This window comes from Brachypodium distachyon, chromosome 2 (genome assembly GCF_000005505.3).
Source record: "Brachypodium distachyon strain Bd21 chromosome 2, Brachypodium_distachyon_v3.0, whole genome shotgun sequence".
NCBI lineage: Eukaryota > Viridiplantae > Streptophyta > Magnoliopsida > Poales > Poaceae > Brachypodium > Brachypodium distachyon.
Genome location: NC_016132.3, coordinates 58,879,083 through 58,896,245, shown reverse-complemented (window position 1 = coordinate 58,896,245; position 17,163 = coordinate 58,879,083). Strand labels below are relative to the sequence as shown.

The window sequence follows — 17,163 nt, the reverse complement described above, 5'->3', positions numbered from 1 at the left end:
CCGAAACAAACAGATATCAGACAGCTCCAACTTTCCGGCCGCAGCTGATTCTGAAATCTACGGCCGTAGAATCTGCAGCCGTGAAGTTCCAGCCCAAACAAACACAACCTAATTACGTCCAACAAAACTGACATGCATGATACTACTTAGTACAAACCAAGAAAAAATGAGAGATTGCCTGGCCCATTTCATCGGATGGGTTTTTTTTTTGAAAAGTTGTGACGTGTCGAGAGGTCTACTACTCTACACGATGGTCAGTCAAATCAGAGGTCCAAATAATATACTAGTCGTATTATGGATAAACAAATAGGGCGCGTTGTGCGATCCATGGGGTTTGATTGTGCTAACAAGTCAAACGACGCAGCATGTGCCCTGTCTGTCCCACATAATTATCGAGCTTTCAAACCACTACTCCTAGTCAATTACTAGTCATCTTCTTCCTATCGCCGCAGCAGCGTGGGTGTGGCGGCCACCTGCTTTACTGCACATGAGTACATAGGGTACATTCAGGAATGACAGTCACAGAGTCCACCTCCTCCATCCATACCTAGTCCGTACACGAAAGGCCTACATCCAGGAACAATGAATGTTATACATACGTTCAACGACACGGCACGGCACGTAGAGTAGGGAGCAGGAGCAGTCAGCTGTGAGGGAGTAGGAGTATTGTTTTCCGGGCACACGTTTCAGCACAGGATTGCTGGAAATTGAAGGCCGCCGCGGGCAGGGACGTGGGAACTGTACATGGAATCGTACTATGCAGCAACAGCATGACCTCAAGCTTTGTCTCCATCTCCCTGTACTCTTCCTCCAATGCCGAATCCCCTTCTCTTCAGGCAGCACCTCAAACTTACTCATTCATTGTGCTAGCTCGCCTCACTCACAAAGTCACAAGTTTGAACCCATTCCGCCGCCACTCATTCATTCACACCTCACCTTCCAGTCGCACGGAGTATATAGATAGCCCGCCCGGTCGGAACCAGCTGACGTTGTGCCACGCTCTCACTAGCAGCAGCACCTGTCACTCCACTCCACTCCCCTCCAATTAAGCTCCCGATCCATCATCCATGGCCAGCAGCTCCCGAGGCCGCTGGGCGAGCCCCGACCGGACTATCGTCTGGACAGAGCCTCCCAAGCCCACCAGCTCCACCCGCCGTGCCCCGGCGCCGAAGAAGAAGGCGACCGCGGCGGTGGTGTACTACCTGTCCCGCGAGGACGGCCAGCTCGACCACCCGCACTTCATGGAGGTGCCGCTCTCCTCGCCGCACCGAGGCCTGAGCCTCCAGGACGTGCTGGCCCGCCTCGCCCTGCTCCGCGGCGCCGCCATGGCGGGCGCCTACTCGTGGTCCTCCAAGCGCGGCTACCGGAACGGCTACGTCTGGCACGACCTCGCCGCCGACGACCTCGTCCACCCCGCCAATGACAAGGACGGAACCGAGGAGTACGTCCTCAAGGGGTCCAAGCTCCTCGTGCCGCCGCGCCCGCGCGACGCCTCCGCTGGTTCTTCTTCCTCTTCGTCTTCCAGCTGCCTCGTCCAGGAGCAGGAGCCGGAGGGCAAGACAAAGACGCCCATGGCGACCGGCAGGGCTGGGCGCCGGAAGAACTGGAGCTCGTTTGACCTCGGCGAGTACAGGGTGGCCGCAGCCGTGCATCCCGGCGCCGACGCTGCCACGCAGACGGAGGACAGGCGGCGCCGGATTCCTAGGGAGCCGGCGGCGACGGAGCTGGGCGCGGACGAGATCTCGCCGCCGCCGTCGTCCAGCAGCCCCGACACGCTCGAGACGCTCATCAACCACGACGCCCGCCTCGCCGCCGCCTCTGCAGCAGTCGCCATAGCGGCGCCGCAGCGCGAGGCGGCAGAGGCCGAACGGGTGGTGGGCGTGATCGCGGGCGGGAGGATGCGCGCGTCGGCGGTGCTCATGCAGCTCATCTCCTGCGGCTCCATCCCCGCCGCCGCCAAGCCCAAGCACCAGCGGAGTCGTCTCCCGCGAGGCCGCTCCGACCTCAGCTCCCGCGTGGACGCCAGCTTCTCCTCGGGCTCCGGCAGCAGCATTGCCATAGGAGGCATGGGCATGGACAGGGAGTACTTCAGCGGCAGCCTCGTCGAGACCACCACCAACAACAAGAGCCTCGACCGCGACGGCGCCGGCGCCGGCAGCGAGCTCAAGAGGTCGTCCTCCTACAATGCCGACAGGTAATTACTCACTTAACTGATTGTTCTTCTGCTACTTAGCTTAGCTTAATTAGCAGTTTTATTTAGTAGTGAGCTGAGCTTGGATGGAATCATGGAAGCTAGCTAGAGATGGTACACGACAGGTGGAGACGTAGGCATGGCAATGGGCACGGCACAGCACGGGGACAAGTCAGGAAAGCCGGCCTTTAGCCTTACAGTGGAAAAAAGCCATCAGCTTTTCCATTGCATCGAAAAGCGATGGATACTAGCGCCATATTGTCACTGTCATTTGCCACTGCTATTTGCTAGCTGCTCGATCACGCACCCTGTCTGTCTGTCTATTTGCGCAACCCTGTCGTCGATCTGGATCCCCATCGTCTATCCATGCATTTGATTTGCATGCGTCAGCAAGCATGATTGTACCGCTAAGCAAATCTAAAAATGTCTTTGCTTTGATCAGCAATGCTTAATTTATGTGTGCTCCCACTGACAGTGTGGGCGTGTCGTGCAGGGGCAGCAGTAAGCTGGAGCTGGCAGAGAAGGAGGTGGACGGCGTCCGCGCACGCTGCATCCCAAGGAAATTGCCCAGCAGCAACAGCAAGTTAGCACCAGCAGCTGGGGCGCAGACACAAGGCACGGACGGAGCACAGCCCTGACTCAATCAAGATCCAAAGGCAAGAAACGCCGGTAACCAAATGCCATGTCCCTGTGTTGATTCATCCTTGGACAACTCTCTCATCAACTTCAGACTTTCTTCCTTCACGGCAGTAGGTGTGTGTGCCAGCGTGGGTACTGGTAGCAGGCAGTTAGGCACATAGGTAGCCTGTGCAAAGTGGTGTCCGAACCTGAACCTGAATCGTCAATTTCAGACTTTCAAAGTGTACGTCTGTACTACGGCATTATTTATTGGCACCGTTGGTCTGTGTGTTGCCTCAACTGTATGCATGAGTCTGAAATTCCTGAATGAACAAAACATCGCCTGCAGTGCCGGTGTTTGACTTTCGCCCTTTTGCTTGATTCGCGGCTACTGCCAGCGTTGCTTCAAATTAAAGTTGCCTGCATTTCCTTGGACTCGCGTGCATAGAATAACAGTGCCCCCGTTCGTCGGGTAGCCCTGCATCTGCATGCATGCCGGTGGGGAGAGGCAAGCGCTGAATTATTTTGCTCCGTGTCGTGCTGCTAGAGCCCGATTGTTCAAGTGAAGCCAATAGTAAAGATAAACGAAACGAACAGCTGATTAACATCCTTGGTTAGTGTGTGTACAAGCTGGGCGTGACTTTTGTACTGTACAAATTAAAATGTCAGAAAGACAGGTCTCGGATTATTCTTCTTGCGACCCGAAGAAATGTACAACTAGGAAGCAGAAGCAATCATCTCGTGTAATTGGCTGGGTCTTCTGCCCTGGATATGCCGGCCCAACCCGCGAAAACGGACAAGAGGTTGTAAAGCCCGTGGGCCTGCAAACTGAATCCTATAACACGCATTTTGGAGGACAGACAGTCTAGTGGTTGCTTTACTTTTGGCCTGGTCCATTTCCATTCTTGCTTGGCCCAAACCAAACCAACTGCCGAGTTCTTCTCCACGAAGAGGAACACAGCAGGGGTCTCCGATCCGAAAAGTGAAAAAAGAAAAGGAAGAGAGCCGAGATCGAAGCATGGCGGCGCTGGATCTGTCGAAGCTGGTGAAGGAGAAGAAGTTCTGGGTCGCCTCCTTCCTCGTCGCATGGGCTGCCGCGCTCCAGGTTCTCTCTCCCTTACTCTTGTGTTCATCCCAAGCCGGATCCAATCCAGTCCCCTAGATTCTGAGCTCCAAATTGGTGGTGGTTGCAGGGGCACATGATGTGGTTGCAGCGGCAGGACGCCTTCAAGGACAAGTTCGGCGACCCCCAAGCCCCTAACAACAAGGTGCTCACCGAGACAGAGAAGCCGCCGCCCAAGAACGAGCAGCTCACCGAGGACGCCGAATTCAGATAGATGACAACGAGATCCCCTTTTTTTTTTCTTCTTCTTCTTCTTCTTTTCTCTCGTTTTCCTAGACCAAACAGATCACTGAATCAGGGCGTATATGAATCCATGTGTATAAGCTGCTGCGAAACTTGGCTCCTACTACTCCAGTATGTTTTTTGTCATACAGCAGTGCATCTCAGGTTCTGTCTCGGTTCAGTTAATCAGGAGTAGCCAAACTGCTCTGTTCTCACTGAATGAATGAAAGTAAGTGCAATTCCTCGATGGTTTGGTTTGGTTTCGTTATTATCCCGCTTTCTAGTGGTATTTGCTTCTCGGTCCTGCAGGCTTCTGAAATGAAGCGCAACTACTGAATTGCTTCTTCTCCATCTCAGCTAGGAGAATTTCGCGAGTGATTCCTGAGTACCGATGAGCCAGCTGCTGTTGAGAGAGGGCCCTGTGTAGCCGTTATCTAGATCCTGCCAGAACTTGACGGATTGCTAGCTGCCTGCTGGTATTGGTTCATCTAAACACATGATAAAATCACACCCAAAAAAAAACAAAAAAAATTGATGCAGCGAAAGGAAGAGAGGAAGCTGTCAACAGATTCTGGCAGGACTAGTCCTGCTTGTCCAAGCGGCTGTAGGCACTCAATCAGCATATATTTTGATGCCCTGTCTCTTTGTTCACACAAACACGGTATGGCATAAACACATGTGCATTATGTTGATGGGTGACTAGTGCTGGGCAGATGGAGGTGGTGAATGAAAAGAAAATAAAATTGGTAAAAAGTAACGGACGGTCTAGAAGGTGAGATATTGACTTGAGGACGTTGTGGCCTGTGCATAGCATGTTGCTGCTTCTTTAAGGCCAGTCAGTTTATTCAGCACCATCGGACCGGAATAACGGATCGAACCAGTTTATTCCTCCCGTCGCATCTCTACTAGCACCATTTTCGCATACTCCGGCGCATGAGATGGCACGGAGAAAAGTTTGTGCGAGTATTGATTCTTGTCTTATTTTTCTTGTACAGGAAAGAATTGACCGTGTTTTTCCTCTCTTTTTTTTCAGAGGTCATACGTGCGTGCGTGCCTTCCTGTTGGTTGCATAATTGTTGAGTCGCGAGATGCGAAGTCACGAAATATATTAATTAAGGAATCATTAATCTACAGGTGTCGTATATGTGCGATTCGTTTGGTAGATACTCCTATATATGCCGATGAGCTGTGATTGCTAAGCCAAGCATCTCGCCCAACTGGAAAAGGAAAGAAAAGAAAAAAGGGAAAGATGGAACGCCGGAAGGAGCGTGTGTCGGTGCTGGATCCTCCGTCAGGTAATAAGTCTGCCACTCAACTCTGGGAGCTGTCGGTGGCGTCCATGAGCACGCAGAGTTTCAGAATTCAGATGGGATGGATATTCTGACGGGATATCCGATAGCACCAACAGCTACATACATAGATAGTCCACGATGCTTCTCTTGCTTCTCCCCAAAATCGACCCAATGACACGTGACTCCCCAACTGATGCCATGTATAATTCCATTTCACCAAAATTTGGCTTTCACAAGTGTTCGTACGTACTTGAATCACTAGTCTCAAAGTTAGTAACATAGCGCTGTTGCTTAAGTGCGGTTTTTTTGTGCTCCCTGTTGTGGTTGGGAGCCAGATTGATCGAGTGTCATCAAAGTAACACTAGTATTTTTTTATAAAAAAAATCAACTGACAAACCGGAAGAAGAAGCAGAACAAGAGTGTCATGAGGAGGGGGTGGTGATGTATGTGCGCCTGCCAACATCACATCACAGCTAGTAGACTAGGTACTCCATATGTAAGCATTATTTTAGACGAAATTAATTATAGTACCGCATAAAGCTGCGAGGTCTCTAACAAACAAGGCGCGGGATGAATTGTTTATCAGAAGCCATATCTAGCTGTTGCTACTCCACCAGCACTATCTTTGCAGCAAAACTAAATTAAGCAGACAATTGGTTGAGCTGTGGCATGTGAATGTGCAATGCAAGACTAGTTTAGGATATACACTGGTCCTAAATTCTGGCGGATGGTTCTCCCCCAGCTACGTTTACGTACACACGTAGGAGTATATTTACATTACATGGTGCTGCAGAAGAAAATTAACGAGACCAGCCAGGCAGCCAGCAGGAATGCAACTAGAAGCGCGTCCAACTGAAGTAGTAGTAGTAGTCCTGCACGCACGTCCAAAGGCTGAAATGCGTGATTTGGGGTTAGTTGGATCACACGGAGACAGCTGCATAGTTTCCTTTTTCTTTTTGGAGTACATGATGCACAGGAGGAAGCATCAACGTCGTCGGTGCAATGCACAAATTAAGTGGCACCGACAAAGGCACAAGTACCTTGGTTACGTGGCAGCGTGAAATCGTCGGTGAATTTGGGTGACTTGTGTGAAAAAAGCTAGATAAACACTCCCCCGATCGATCTAATCTCTAATCCTGAGGGGATAAGAATCATAAGATGTGGCCGTGGTGACGTCGCAACGGCAGTCGGCCAAGTCAGACTGAATTAATCAACGAGGTTAGTTTTTAGTACTCTGATCCATGTACCACGTGGAGGCACGTCACTCATGGAGTCATGGAGGTTGACGCCGGCACTGCAATTCAGACTGAATTAATCAACGAGGTTAATTTTGCCATTGCAGGCCCAGCCAGCGCTTTACAGATCTTCCTTTAATTTCCTCCTTCCCTCCCTGGCCCGTCTCCTTATCTTCCCCGGCTGGCTGGCCGGCTATAAGAAGAGAAGGAAGGCGGCACCAATTCTCCATCCATCCATCTTGTCCACCAAAGGCAAACAGGATTGATTGATTCCTTGATTAAACAAATCAAAGTTCCAGGGTGCGTTGCGTCCGTCTCTTGTTCTTCCCGTTTTCACCTTCTTCAGATCTCACTCAATATATGCACATCTCTCCCCTCTCTTCTTCCTCTGTTGATTTCAGGTAGATCGATTGAACCCAAGAAGAAGATGGCTCCTCCAGCGGAAGTGGCAGCGGCGACCAACGGGCAGCAGAAGCCCAAGACACCGGCTCTGAACGAGCGGATCCTGTCGTCCATCTCCCGGAGGTCCGTGGCGGCGCACCCGTGGCACGACCTGGAGATCGGCCCCGAGGCGCCGACCATCTTCAACTGCGTGATCGAGATCCCCAAGGGGAGCAAGGTCAAGTACGAGCTGGACAAGAAGACGGGGCTCATCAAGGTGGACCGGGTGCTCTACTCCTCCGTCGTCTACCCGCACAACTACGGATTCATCCCTCGCACGCTCTGCGACGACAGCGACCCCATCGACGTCCTCGTCATCATGCAGGAGCCCGTCGTCCCAGGATGCTTCCTCAGGGCAAAAGCCATCGGGCTCATGCCCATGATCGACCAGGTTCTGTTTTTTTTTTGTTGTTGTTCTTCATTGTCTACTGACCAACAACGTCTCTTGCTTTTTCGTTGTTGTCTGACCAAGCTCCATCTTCTTGTTGACAGGGAGAGGCCGATGACAAGATCATCGCCGTCTGCGCCGACGATCCCGAGTACAGGCACTTCAATGACATCAAGGACCTCCCTCCCCACCGTCTCGCTGAAATCAGGCGTTTCTTCGAGGACTGTATCCTTTTCTTATGTGTTAATCGCTTATGCCAGTTTCCCTTTTTTATTAGACAGACACTTGGTAACTCTAGATCTTGGAAATAGCTAGAAGTAGTTGGATTCTTCAATACTTCTGACCAGTCACCATGTGTATTGGAAACTACATGCTATGCCTACTTCTTTGGCCAACTATATAGTTTCTTTAATTTGGGAATTCAGACAAGAAGAATGAGAACAAGGAGGTGGCTGTCAATGACTTCCTCCCTTCAAATGATGCTTACGAGGCCATTCAGCATTCCATGTCAGTTCTCAACCTCAGCTATATACGGTTTCTTATTGAATCATGTCTATCCAAGTCATCATATCAGTCAGCTCATGTTGCAACATTTTGTTTCAGGGATCTTTATGCTACCTACATTGTTGAGGGCCTAAGGAGGTAGGCATCTGCTGCCTTGTCGCTTGCTGGAAGATGTTGACGAAAAATTACTGTGGATCCAGATGTTACTTCATAAACACATATACATTCTTGTTTTCTGTTTCCTACATATATATATACTCTAGTATATCATGAGCTACAGCTCATCTCAAGCCTGAATTAAGGCACTAGGCCAGGTAAAGAAGGCATTCTTTTTCCAGCTACCATATGTAATATTCTTGGCTGGTTGCGCTGAATATGAGATTTATGGTATTTTTTTTTTACCCATTTGTGCTGAATCAATCATCCTGTTGCTTAAGCCACTGACAGTTATATATCTATGACACAAAGCAGAGTTGGCAATCTCAGAACAAAAATAAGAGGCAGCTTTGGTTTTTAAAAAATGTTGCCTTGTCTACAGTCCAAAACCTGAGAAGGTAAACATGTGCTCAGTGCACTTCCCCCCTTTTTCCAGTTCCAAGTGCAAATCATCTCACTGGTAAACATGTGCTCTAGAGAAGGAAGAACTAAACAGGTTAAGTAACATCAACTGACTGTGATGTGGATTTTCTGGAATACCCGAATTCACTTGACCAAAGCTAAGGTTCAGGACATGCTTGTCAACAAAAGGAACACTGGCGTTTCATAGTTCCTGCATCAAAAGAATTAGCAATATTAAGTGCATTTAGTCTCACAAGCTGTGTCATTTCTTCCGCCATTACACTGCCAAACGGCATTTTAAAAGTCATATAAACAAGCCACTGACAGTTATATATCAAACAGAAGTTTTCAGGCTAAAGAATTGAAGGCAGATAAGGGATGCTTGTAATTAATTTACGAACTGCACTTAAATTCAGAAAGAAGCAGCAAATAATTTTTAGAAAAACAGGGGTCGCCATCTTTTTTATAAAGATGAAGCCCCAGCGTCAGGCTCACCAACCGAAACAAAGTCTCCAGGTCCACAAAGGCCTTAGTACCGAACAGCAATAAAACGCCTAAACGAGCAAACTACTGGACAGATTACAAAACTTCCTACTCGCAGATCTGAAAAGCAGGTCCTCAGTACATGTAGAACGAGTGGACCGCCACGCCTGGTGCCTCATCCCCAACATCGATGACGACAGGCTTGAACATTGTCGACTCCTTCAGCATCTCCAGGCGCAGCCAGTCACCTTCTAAGACAGCAGCAAGGGCTGTCTCAGAAATCCCAGGATCCGAGTTGCACCTTAGGATAGAGCCTCCTGAGCAGGTTCTTTTAGGGGGAAGCTCCAGAAGTTGACATGCCGAAGCACCAGCCCGCACACCTGCTTGATGTTCAACCAATGCCATTGTTAAATACAATGTCATTTCTACATTTCCACAGCCCCTACAGGACTGCTGCTGACATTAGGTTAAGCACAGCCATCGTCTTATGATTAACCCAATGTCCAGCGAGAGAAACAAAATCTGAAATGTGCTGTTGAAACATAGAATTAAACTCAGCCCAGACACACTGAGCTACAGCACATTCAAAAAACAAATGATTAATCGATTCCTTCTGAGCACAGAATACACAATCAGTAGGTTTTCCCATTTTCCTTTTTTCTAAGTTGTCTCTAGTGGGAAGTTTGTTTTTGGCCAGCAGCCACAGGAAAGTATGAATCTTGGGGGGGACTTTAAGTTTCCACATCAGATTCGTTCTTCGCACCCTGCAGGAAAGTATGAATCTTGACAGAATCCTCAGATATGCAGCTGGACCATTTCGTCAGTTGTCTATCCTCACAACTACAGATTCATTCTTCGCACCCTGCAGGAAAATTTCCTCCCCATGTAGCTCTAGTACGATCAATAAGCTTTTTTAAGAAAGTACAATCAATAGTTACAAGCTTGCAGTGCAGTCATATACCACCATAGCCAAAAAATTTAAAATAAAGTGCAACTCTACAAAGTTTTTTTTTAAGTACGACAGCCCTCTTCCTACTGCAATTTTGGCCCAATAAGGCCCAGTACCAACAAAGCCCACCATGATTAAAAACAAAAGAAATCAGGTGTGCAAATTAAATTTCGTTTGCACAATTATGTTTCTTATGGTGAGATTTTTGAAATAAGACCATACTTGACAATATTTGGATAATTTTTTTGGAATGTTTTTTAAAATGCTGGAATATTTTTTCCTGAACCTAGAACATTTGTACATACCAAAAACAGAGTGAGTAGCCCATATTTAAAAGCTAGAACAAATCTGGTGTAAATCACCCTACACACACAGGCTTTTGGACATACCAAAAGTACAAAACGGAAGGGTAACCGACCAAAATTAGGTCTAAGTGGCCACAACGAACAGAGTGTACTAATAAGTCGCCCCATTAGCGCTGGGAGCCGTACATCTGAAACTAGCGTTTTTTTCTTCTTCAATCAAAATTTTCAAATGTAAGTGTTGTTCTAGCTTAAAAATGCAACCACTCACAAATCTACAACAAATAAGGCTAACAATGCAATCACTCATGTAAATCTACCCTAAATAAATAAGAGCTCTCAACGCACATGATTAAACACGATAGCATCCTTCTAAAATAAGAACATCTCATTCAATGTGAGCAAATTTTATCCAAACTGTTAACATTAACAAAACTAAATATCCACATGACCATCAGGTTGACAAATATCACGTCTGTTCAACAGGAAGAAATGAACCTTGCACTTGAGTTAATACATAGAGCATCTCATTTATTATCTCTTGGAAGGGTTACTTCATCTTTTCTTCATTCTTTCTTCTCCATTCTAGGACTGCATCGACTGCGCCACTCTGGGCATAGTAGGCCGGTGGGACTAGACACAATGGTATAAGGTGTGAGTTCAATGGAAGCAATCTACCATACAAGGCGCATAAACAAAACATACGTACGACTCAACGAATGAAACAAGCTGCACAAAGCTATCTATTTTAATAAAATAAGAAAGAGAATTGCACTTCTTTGTGTTATAGCAAGTCACAAATAAAGGACATTCCTACCGCCCCTTGCTGTGCTCATCAACAAAATGGGGCACTATTTCTTTCTTTCCAAAATTCCGAAAACTCAACTTTTAAATAAAGAAAATACACAGATGCATGCAGTGAGAAGATAAACCGATGCCCATGATCGACCCAGGATGGTGCTCCAGCACAGATGCATGAAGCTACTCCAAACAAAAATGATGCTCCAGCACTGAGCATGCGGCCGAAGATAAACTAAATGGTGGTCCTCTGCCTACTGGGGTTGGTCAATGCACTCCTTCCTCCCAGTTGATTTCGGACAGTGAACAGTCTCCACCGCTGCTTCACGATGCATGTGAGTTCCTTGTTGTTCATTTTTACCTTGCATATTTACTATCCTGTAGATGTTTCCTGTGGTTTTCTTCTCTGTAATCACTCCCATTACTGATTTGCAGACTCCACCCCCAAGCCTCCATATTACTTTCACACCATGACACAAGGTACAAAAGCTCATTTTCCTGTGTTATAGTTGTCATCGATGCTTATCAACGGATCTTAGAGTTTCTTCCTTACAGATAGGGAAGATTCAAGCAGCAGAAGAACGCCCTTCAGCTCGGGAATTAGATCTCATTCGGTGGCGACGACAATGAGGTACCTTTCGTGCAATACTACCTGAAACACACCCACTACTTCTCTGTTTAGGTAGCTACTGAATTTTTTCATTCTACCCAAATTTCGTTGTTTCCTCCAGCAGCACTACCTAAAATAGACCCCCCAAATCTGTTCTAGTAGAGAATGGCACGGGAATTTAGAGACGCCCCAGGCTGGTTTAGAAATTGCAACGGGAATTTAGAGAGAACCTGAATGAAATAATCAATACTCAAGAGCTATGTTTAGGGGTTCATCTAACATCACAGGTTCCAAACAAAAGAAATGATATCGAATAAGCAACTTACCAATCTCAACAGCAGCCGCAGATTATCCGCTGTTTGCATAGTGTACACGTATGTTCCTTCCGTCGAGCAACTGAAACGATTATCATGTGGATAAATTGTGTTAGCAAAAGGAAAAGAATTGCACTGACTCGTGCCATATCTACAGATGCAGTGAAGCACATTTTACCTCATTGCTCATCTTCTCCAATGCTGCAGCAGCTTCACTTTCTGAAGAGAACTTGACAAACCCATATCCTTTCGATCTCCCCGTCACAGGATGACATATTACTTTCACTGTCGGACAAATCCATCAGTTAGGGGACAAGGACAACCCCAAATCCACACAAATCACAGATCAAACACCAAACAGAGTCAAAGCAGATAGAGAAGCACCTTCGGTAACAGTACCGTGCTGAGAGAATGCATCCTTCAGAGCAATTTCATTGGTGTCATAGGACAAACCTGTAACCTCAATGGAAGAAAAAGCAGGCCATCAAAACATAAGTCAGCACTAGGCATGCATTGTTTGATGTTCAGGAAAATTCTTCCTAACATTTACATTTAGTTGAAGTCAGAGATAGTGCTAGCATGAATTTCAAGAGACAATATGATGCACAACATTTCCAAACAGCAAATCAGGACGATTCGCAGTTCAGCAGGAAGCCCCATCTTCCTAGGTAGGTTAGCAAATTACAATGTCTTAAGTCTTAACAGGAAGCACAACCGATCTGAAGAAAATTGTTTGGATACAAGCATCGAACAAATTGACTAGAAACTCAAGACCAGGAGTATACGGGCTTCAAACGAATCGACCAGAAACTGCAGAACATGCGTACACAGGACGAGAGAGATGTACGAAATCTTACCTCCGACGAACAATTTGGAGCATGAGGAGAAATTGGCACTTCGATTCAGCAGATTCCGCAAAGGAATGGTAGAAGAAGCCAACGCCTTCCCTCCCCAAATCAGCATCCCCGGTAAACCCTAGAAAAGAACCCAAAACAACAACAGAGCTCAGTCCGCTCGAATCAGACCATCCCTACCAACATTTACGATTTACACCCCGTTCAACCTAGTTATTACACCAATCATCCTCACAAGCCACAGCAGAAAAACAAAGAGAACACAATCTAAAATCTACTGGTAGCACAAAGGAAATCAAATCACAAGGCGCCTCGTGATCGAGATACAGTGAAGAATTAACAAAGAGAAACAGCACATAGGATAGGAGGTTGCAACAAAATTATTGCACCGATTGAGTAGATGATCAGACTGCAAAAACAGTTCAGTTCTAAGCTTCCATTACCAAAGAACTCGACATCAAGCACTACTAGTTGTTATGTTGAACCACCACCACCAATACATACAGTTACTAAGCAAAAGGTATCACCCCCCTCTCATTTGGAACTAATCAGCAAAAACGCAATCCCATCCCTCCCCTATGCAATGCAGGCCAGACCAAACGGAGCTACTCCTCAGCGGCGGCGCCCGCGTCCGCGTCGCCGTCGGCAGCGTCCTCAGCGGCAGCAGCGGGCTTCTTGGCGACGGTCTTCTTCTTCTTGGGCCACTGCGACTCCTTCTCGTCGTCGGCGGCGGCGGCCTTCTCAGCGGCCCTCTTGGGGAGCAGCACGGAGTGGATGTTGGGCAGCACGCCGCCGTGGGCGATGGTGACGCCGGCCAGCAGCTTGCCGAGCTCGTCGTCGTTGCGGATGGCGAGCAGCAGGTGGCGCGGCATGATGCTCTTCCTCTTGTTGTCCGTGGCCGCGTTCCCGGCGAGCTCCAGGACCTGAAACAACAACAACATTCCACGGAAAAACGAAATCAGCCGACGAACGGAACAGGAATCGAGACGAGATGGTTGAGAGCAAAGAGGCACGCTGCTGAGTGTTGTGGTTACCTCGGCGGCGAGGTACTCGAGGACGGCGGCGAGGAAGACGGGGGCGCCGAAGCCGACGCGCTTGGCGTAGCGGCCGTGCTTGAGGTAGCGCCCGATGCGGCCGACGGGGAACGTTAGCCCGGCCTTGACGGACCGCGACACCGCCTTCTTCCTCTCCCCTCCGGCCTTCCTCCCGGCCATCTTCTCCGACGAGCTGAACCTTCTGGACTGCGGTGGATTTCAAATGGGGACGAGGCTTCGGCTTCTGCGGCGGATTTTGAAATTTGGAGTAGTTTGGAATGACGTGGAAGGACGCAGATTTTATGGGAGGGCCCGGAGGCCCCGATCCGCGTGACGTGGTGGGCCCGCCGTTGGATCTGGGAGGATCGGGCGGCTGGGATTCTTTCCGGGGGGGGCGCGATCCGTGGGACGGTCGGACGGACCAATCAGAACGCTGGGATTTTCTCTCTTCGCTATTGCCTATTGGGGTGTGCTTTTTCCGATTAGTGGAAACGGGATTCCAAAATTTCGCAGCAGCAGGAAATAATTTCACTGCCCGCGTTGGGACTTGGGAGGCACCAATTTGTGAATTGATTTTCGGAGTCTAGGCACTAATTTTCCAGAACAAACACCATCACATATGTATTATGAAATCATATCACATTAGAGCAGAAAAATAGGAAAGATCATACTACCTCCAATCGGCCTCACGTGTTACCACTTCTCACGGAATTGTTCAATTGCAACAGATCTAACGATTAGCCCCCCAAAAAATGATGATTTCGGCTGCAACTACGAGGAAAGTATTCGAAGCGGAAGAAGAGGCCCAAGAAGAGGTCGGCTTGGGGAGATGCAAAGGTGGACAATCTCGGCCTCCTAGTCAGCCGCTGTCGTAGTTCCGCCTCCCACCCGTTGACCTAGGGTTGGAGGGGGGCTGCTGGAGGGAAGGGACGGCTGAGGGAGGAGGAGGAGGAAGAGGGTGGGAGGGGGCAACATGCGTCGTCGCCGCCGCCGGGGTGAATCGCGTTGGGTCTCGTCTTCTCCCGAGCTCGCACGGGGCTCTCCTTGTGGGTTTCGTTCGAATAAGTACATGAGATCCCAATTATAGGCAAAAACCAAGGGTGTGGGGCTATGCGTTGCAGTGTAATAAATGGAGGCGCCCGTGAGCAGGCTCGAAATTGGTTTTGATTTCCACGCGCCAATGCCAAAAACATCCAATCAGTGGATTCTGGGCCTTCAAATACCAGATGGGCAATTGGAAGCCCGGATTCATATGTCCAAAACATAGTGTTGTAGGATTCTCCTCCCATGAGATGTCTTCCTAGCTTCTCCACTGAGATGAAGAGCCGTCGCCGCACTACTACAAAACAGTGTATACGTGACGAGTCATCAGTGATGGGCCTTTCATTCCCGTCACTGATGACCATCATCAGTCACAGGCACACCACGCCCGTCATTGATGACCACTCATCAGTAACGGGCACACAGAGCCCGTCACTCATGACCACTCATCAGTAACGGGCTCGCGAGGCCCGTCACTAATGATTCGATGTGAAAAATAACAAAATTCACAAAAACACACATCAGTGGCGGGCTTGAAATCTAAGCCCGCCCCTGATGAGCTCTGGAGACATTTCTGCCTAGCTCTTTAATTTGGCCCGCCCAGTATTTGCTATGGTTTGAGAGGGTGGTATAAATAACCCCTCCCCAAGCCCCACCCCTTCTCTCTTCTCTCCCCCGAACTCTCCCTCTGCTCTCTTCTCTCACGCGATCTTCTCTCCCTCTCTTCTGCCCGCGCGATCTCTTCTCTCACAAGATCCCCAAGCCCCACCCCTTCTTTCTTCTGCCAGCGCCATGGGAAGCCGGCGACCCCTAACCTCGGCACCGGCCGCCTGCCTCGCGCCGCCGTGGGAAGCTGCCGCCGGATCCGCCCCTGATCCCGTCCTTGGCCGCCTCCGCCCTCGCCATCTCCTCCCCTCCTCTCCCCTCGCACAATCCTCCCTCTCTCACGCTCTCTTCTCTATCCTTCTATGGAGGCCCGCCCATCTTCTTCCCGCCCCCCGGTCTCCTTCCTCGTGGCGAGGCGTCGCCGGATCCGCAGGCGCCAACCCATTCCGGCACCGGATCCAGCCTCTCCCTCGAGCCAGCAGCGGCCGGATCCGGGCTCCCCCGTCGCCAGCCGCCCGTAACCCCCCACTCTCTCTCTCTCTCTCTGTGTGTGTGTCTCGTTCTCTCTCTCACTGTCTCTCTCTCACAGGCCACGACCATCGCCGTCGGATCCGGCCTCTCGTCGTTGTGTATAGCAGATCATGGACATCGGCTTTTCTTTCGTGATTTGTTTTTGTAATCTTTGTTGTGAATGGATGCGACCATGTAATTTTTTATTTCTAATTCTATTCTGCTGTGAATGCACACAACTTGATTGCTAATTATCTTCTGCTGTGAATGCATTTGACGTTTTGATGTTGATTTTCCCGTACTGCTTCTACTATCTGTACTGCAGAATTTGTACACAATTAGAAAAAGAAAAGCATGGCTAGCATAATAATATGCTGGCCATGAGCTTTTTTGATTTCGCTCAAAACTCATCACTGTCGGTCACCAAGTAGGCTGCCCGCCACTGATGATACCCACCATCAGTAACACGAAGTTAGTAACGGCGGCCCCGACCGTTACTGATGTTGTTTTTCGACCATTACTGATAAGCCTTTCTGTAGTAATGCCGCTAGAACAGAGCTCCCATTCCCCGTCTCCTTGGCCTCCCCTCATATAAAAGGAAATGAGGCCTCTTTTAGTGAATAGAAGATCGACATACGAGCATCACAAGAGCATTTGATGTATAATTAGTGTACAATCGCATTTGCTTCCATACTGTCTATTGGTATGTTGTTGGCCTATGTTTCATGCCCATTATTGTTGTCGCGTGTCAGAAGGAGTTGGGCATGTTGGTGCCGAGGAGGGGTGGAAAGAGTCACTTGTCAACCACGAAGCCAGTGACCTCAATGACGACTTGTCTCAATTAGTGAATGGATGTACCCAATTACTCGCTTAATGCCATGCTTGTCTGTAAAAACCGACGACGTGCACGGGTAAAACCCTAGACCGCCATACCCTCGTGGGGTGTGATGATGTGTCCCATCCCACGAGCCATCAGCATATCGCGCACAAGAAAGGAAGTTGTGACGAGTGAGGAAGTTAAATGCCATAATCCAGTTGATAACCCAATTAGTATAGCGTCTTCCATTGTTGAAGGCGGCTATCAAGTTAT

General features: G+C 48.8%; 4 protein-coding genes and 1 long non-coding RNA gene across 7 annotated transcripts; 4 read left to right on the top strand and 1 right to left on the bottom strand.

Annotated features, from left to right (window-relative positions):
- The first annotated feature begins 832 nt into the window (after positions 1 to 832).
- Positions 833 to 3,176, top strand: LOC100843868 (protein UPSTREAM OF FLC). Of its 3 annotated transcripts, none has more exons than XM_024460241.1 (2): positions 833 to 2,194; positions 2,264 to 2,658. In XM_024460241.1, exons 1-2 carry the CDS (start codon positions 1,068 to 1,070, stop codon positions 2,298 to 2,300), a joined length of 1,164 nt encoding a protein of 387 aa, XP_024316009.1. In that variant the 5' UTR covers positions 833 to 1,067; the 3' UTR covers positions 2,301 to 2,658. The 3 variants fall into 3 exon arrangements, with proteins under 3 accessions (XP_024316009.1, XP_003567543.1, XP_010232885.1); XM_003567495.4 differs by lacking the exon at positions 2,264 to 2,658 and adding an exon at positions 2,667 to 3,176 and having other exon boundaries at positions 839 to 2,194; XM_010234583.3 differs by lacking the exon at positions 2,264 to 2,658 and adding an exon at positions 2,685 to 3,176 and having other exon boundaries at positions 845 to 2,194.
- A 510-nt stretch (positions 3,177 to 3,686) lies between these two features.
- LOC100842942 lies at positions 3,687 to 4,401 on the top strand. The gene is made up of 2 exons (XM_003565137.4): positions 3,687 to 3,914; positions 4,003 to 4,401. The coding sequence occupies exons 1-2, from the start codon at positions 3,828 to 3,830 to the stop codon at positions 4,144 to 4,146; spliced, it is 231 nt and encodes a 76-aa protein (XP_003565185.1). The 5' UTR covers positions 3,687 to 3,827; the 3' UTR covers positions 4,147 to 4,401.
- A 2,417-nt stretch (positions 4,402 to 6,818) lies between these two features.
- On the top strand, positions 6,819 to 8,415 carry LOC100842635 (soluble inorganic pyrophosphatase 4). Its single transcript, XM_003565136.4, has 5 exons — positions 6,819 to 6,981; positions 7,083 to 7,513; positions 7,615 to 7,735; positions 7,936 to 8,017; positions 8,114 to 8,415. Exons 2-5 carry the CDS (start codon positions 7,109 to 7,111, stop codon positions 8,154 to 8,156), a joined length of 651 nt encoding a protein of 216 aa, XP_003565184.1. The 5' UTR covers positions 6,819 to 6,981; positions 7,083 to 7,108; the 3' UTR covers positions 8,157 to 8,415.
- LOC100842023 (histone H2A.1) lies at positions 8,246 to 14,178 on the bottom strand. The gene is made up of 6 exons (XM_014899476.2): positions 13,917 to 14,178; positions 13,566 to 13,805; positions 12,413 to 12,488; positions 12,207 to 12,313; positions 12,041 to 12,110; positions 8,246 to 8,783 (listed from the first exon to the last, which is right to left on the bottom strand). Exons 1-5 carry the CDS (start codon positions 14,094 to 14,096, stop codon positions 12,063 to 12,065), a joined length of 651 nt encoding a protein of 216 aa, XP_014754962.2. The 5' UTR covers positions 14,097 to 14,178; the 3' UTR covers positions 8,246 to 8,783; positions 12,041 to 12,062.
- Positions 11,129 to 15,691, top strand: LOC112270900. Its single transcript, XR_002963498.1, has 4 exons — positions 11,129 to 11,439; positions 11,540 to 11,584; positions 11,660 to 11,735; positions 14,645 to 15,691. It is a non-coding gene; the product is annotated as an uncharacterized LOC112270900 (long non-coding RNA).
- Positions 15,692 to 17,163: the final 1,472 nt, after the last annotated feature.

Coding starts and splice junctions, on each gene's coding strand:
- LOC100842942 (XM_003565137.4), top strand. CDS start 3,828: ATGGCGGCGCTGGATCTGTCGAAGCTGGTGAAGGAGAAGAAGTTCTGG. Junction 3,915..4,002: donor CATGGGCTGCCGCGCTCCAG/GTTCTCTCTCCC, acceptor TGGTGGTTGCAG/GGGCACATGATGTGGTTGCA.
- LOC100843868 (XM_003567495.4), top strand. CDS start 1,068: ATGGCCAGCAGCTCCCGAGGCCGCTGGGCGAGCCCCGACCGGACTATC. Junction 2,195..2,666: donor TCCTCCTACAATGCCGACAG/GTAATTACTCAC, acceptor TCCCACTGACAG/TGTGGGCGTGTCGTGCAGGG.
- LOC100842635 (XM_003565136.4), top strand. CDS start 7,109: ATGGCTCCTCCAGCGGAAGTGGCAGCGGCGACCAACGGGCAGCAGAAG. Junction 7,514..7,614: donor TCATGCCCATGATCGACCAG/GTTCTGTTTTTT, acceptor TCTTGTTGACAG/GGAGAGGCCGATGACAAGAT. Junction 8,018..8,113: donor GAGGCCATTCAGCATTCCAT/GTCAGTTCTCAA, acceptor ATTTTGTTTCAG/GGATCTTTATGCTACCTACA.
- LOC100842023 (XM_014899476.2), bottom strand. CDS start 14,096: ATGGCCGGGAGGAAGGCCGGAGGGGAGAGGAAGAAGGCGGTGTCGCGG. Junction 12,489..13,565: donor GGCCCAAGAAGAAGAAGACC/GTCGCCAAGAAG, acceptor TCTTCCATTGAG/GTTACAGGTTTGTCCTATGA. Junction 12,314..12,412: donor GCACGGTACTGTTACCGAAG/GTGCTTCTCTAT, acceptor TTTGTCCGACAG/TGAAAGTAATATGTCATCCT.